At 41.1% G+C, this 1,567-nt stretch overlaps 1 protein-coding gene across 1 annotated transcript; it reads left to right on the top strand.

Annotated features, from left to right (window-relative positions):
- The first annotated feature begins 227 nt into the window (after positions 1-227).
- LOC115526383 (olfactory receptor 10AG1-like) lies at positions 228-1,196 on the top strand. Its single transcript, XM_030333790.1, has one exon. It carries the CDS (start codon positions 246-248, stop codon positions 1,194-1,196), a length of 951 nt encoding a protein of 316 aa, XP_030189650.1. The 5' UTR covers positions 228-245.
- The last annotated feature ends 371 nt before the right edge of the window (positions 1,197-1,567 follow it).

The raw sequence follows: 1,567 nt of genomic DNA, 5'->3' as shown, positions 1-1,567 counted from the left end.
GAAACAAAAAAATATGATAATTCATAGCAGAAAAAAAAGACTAGGGGCATTTTTCTTCTTACAAATACATTTAATAATAATGAAAAATACACCTCACCACACTTTTAGAGCGCTGGAAGTTATAGATTTGTTTTAATAGGTAACTGGGAAACTTGGGAAGCATGCCATCCTCTTTATGTATCAGAAGAAAACAAGAGCCAAAGGAATCGGAGTGACCTGTACTTCTGATTAAATCATTCCCACAGATGAAATGTGAAGAGGTGAAAGCAGATGATAATACTTCCACCATAAAGCAATTTGTGCTCTTGGGATTTTCTGACCTTCCAAACCTCCAACGGTTACTATTTGGAGTGTTCTCCACCATTTACATTATTATCTTAATTGGAAATAGCCTCGTAATAACAATAACCAGGCTTGACAAGGCACTACAGAAACCCATGTATTTTTTCCTGGCGCATCTTTCCTCGTTGGAAATCTGTTACGTGTCCGTCACTCTCCCTAGGATTCTGGTGAACCTTTGGACTCAGGATAGAAGCATTTCTATGCTGGGCTGTGCCTCCCAGATGTGCTTCTTCCTCGCGTTGGGAGCCACTGAGTGTTTCCTCCTGACAGTAATGGCCTATGACCGCTACGTGGCCATTTGTAACCCTCTGCACTACTCTCTAGTCATGAACCAGAAGATGTGTATCCAACTGGCTGTTGGCTCCTGGATCGGTGGAGTCCCAGTCCAGATAGGACAAACATGTCAGATTTTCTCTCTGCATTTCTGTAATTCTAACCAAATCAACCACTTCTTCTGCGACATACCCCCCATCCTCCGGCTAGCCTGTGGGGACCTCTTTGTACATGAGATATCGGTCTATGTAGTAGCTATGTTGTTTGTCACACTTCCTTTTGTGTTGATACTTGTCTCTTACAGCAAAATCATTTCCACCATTCTCAAGTTGCCAACCACCAGGGGATGGGCCAAAGCTTTTTCCACCTGTTCTTCCCACCTGCTGGTCGTGTTTTTATTCTTTGGATCCGCTACCATTACCTACTTAAGGCCCAAGTCCAATCATTCTGCAGGAACTGACAGACTGCTCTCTCTTTTCTATACCACAGTGACACCAATGTTTAATCCCCTGATATACAGTCTTAGGAACAAGGATGTGACTGCAGCCCTGAGAAAACTATTACTTAAAAAAATGGCGTGATGAGTTTAGCTGTCCACGTTTTAGCCGCTCGCCACACGGGTATCAGGGAAACATTTCAAATCTCTACACTCCCTTTAAGGAATTAGCCACTTCCAGCTTATGATAGACTTCTAGATGCAATAAGTTGTATCCAGTCTACAATTTATTGTGCTTGGACACATACCAAGCAAGTTAATCTGTCTTCAGTGCGCCAAGCCTAACGAGTAATCCCAACCCAGGAATAAAATAGTAATGTGCACCACAGATTTCATATGAAATTAGAACATAAATGAAATTCATATAAAATAGAACTCCATCTTTCAAGATTTTTCACTTGATTACGCTAAACAGTGTATGAGATTATTTACCTAAATAATTTCTTCAATCTTCAC

Source organism: Lynx canadensis, chromosome D1 (genome assembly GCF_007474595.2).
Source record: "Lynx canadensis isolate LIC74 chromosome D1, mLynCan4.pri.v2, whole genome shotgun sequence".
In the NCBI taxonomy this organism is placed as follows: Eukaryota; Metazoa; Chordata; class Mammalia; order Carnivora; family Felidae; genus Lynx; species Lynx canadensis.
Note: the sequence above shows the minus strand (reverse complement) of the source record. Positions and strands in the feature narration are given on the sequence as shown.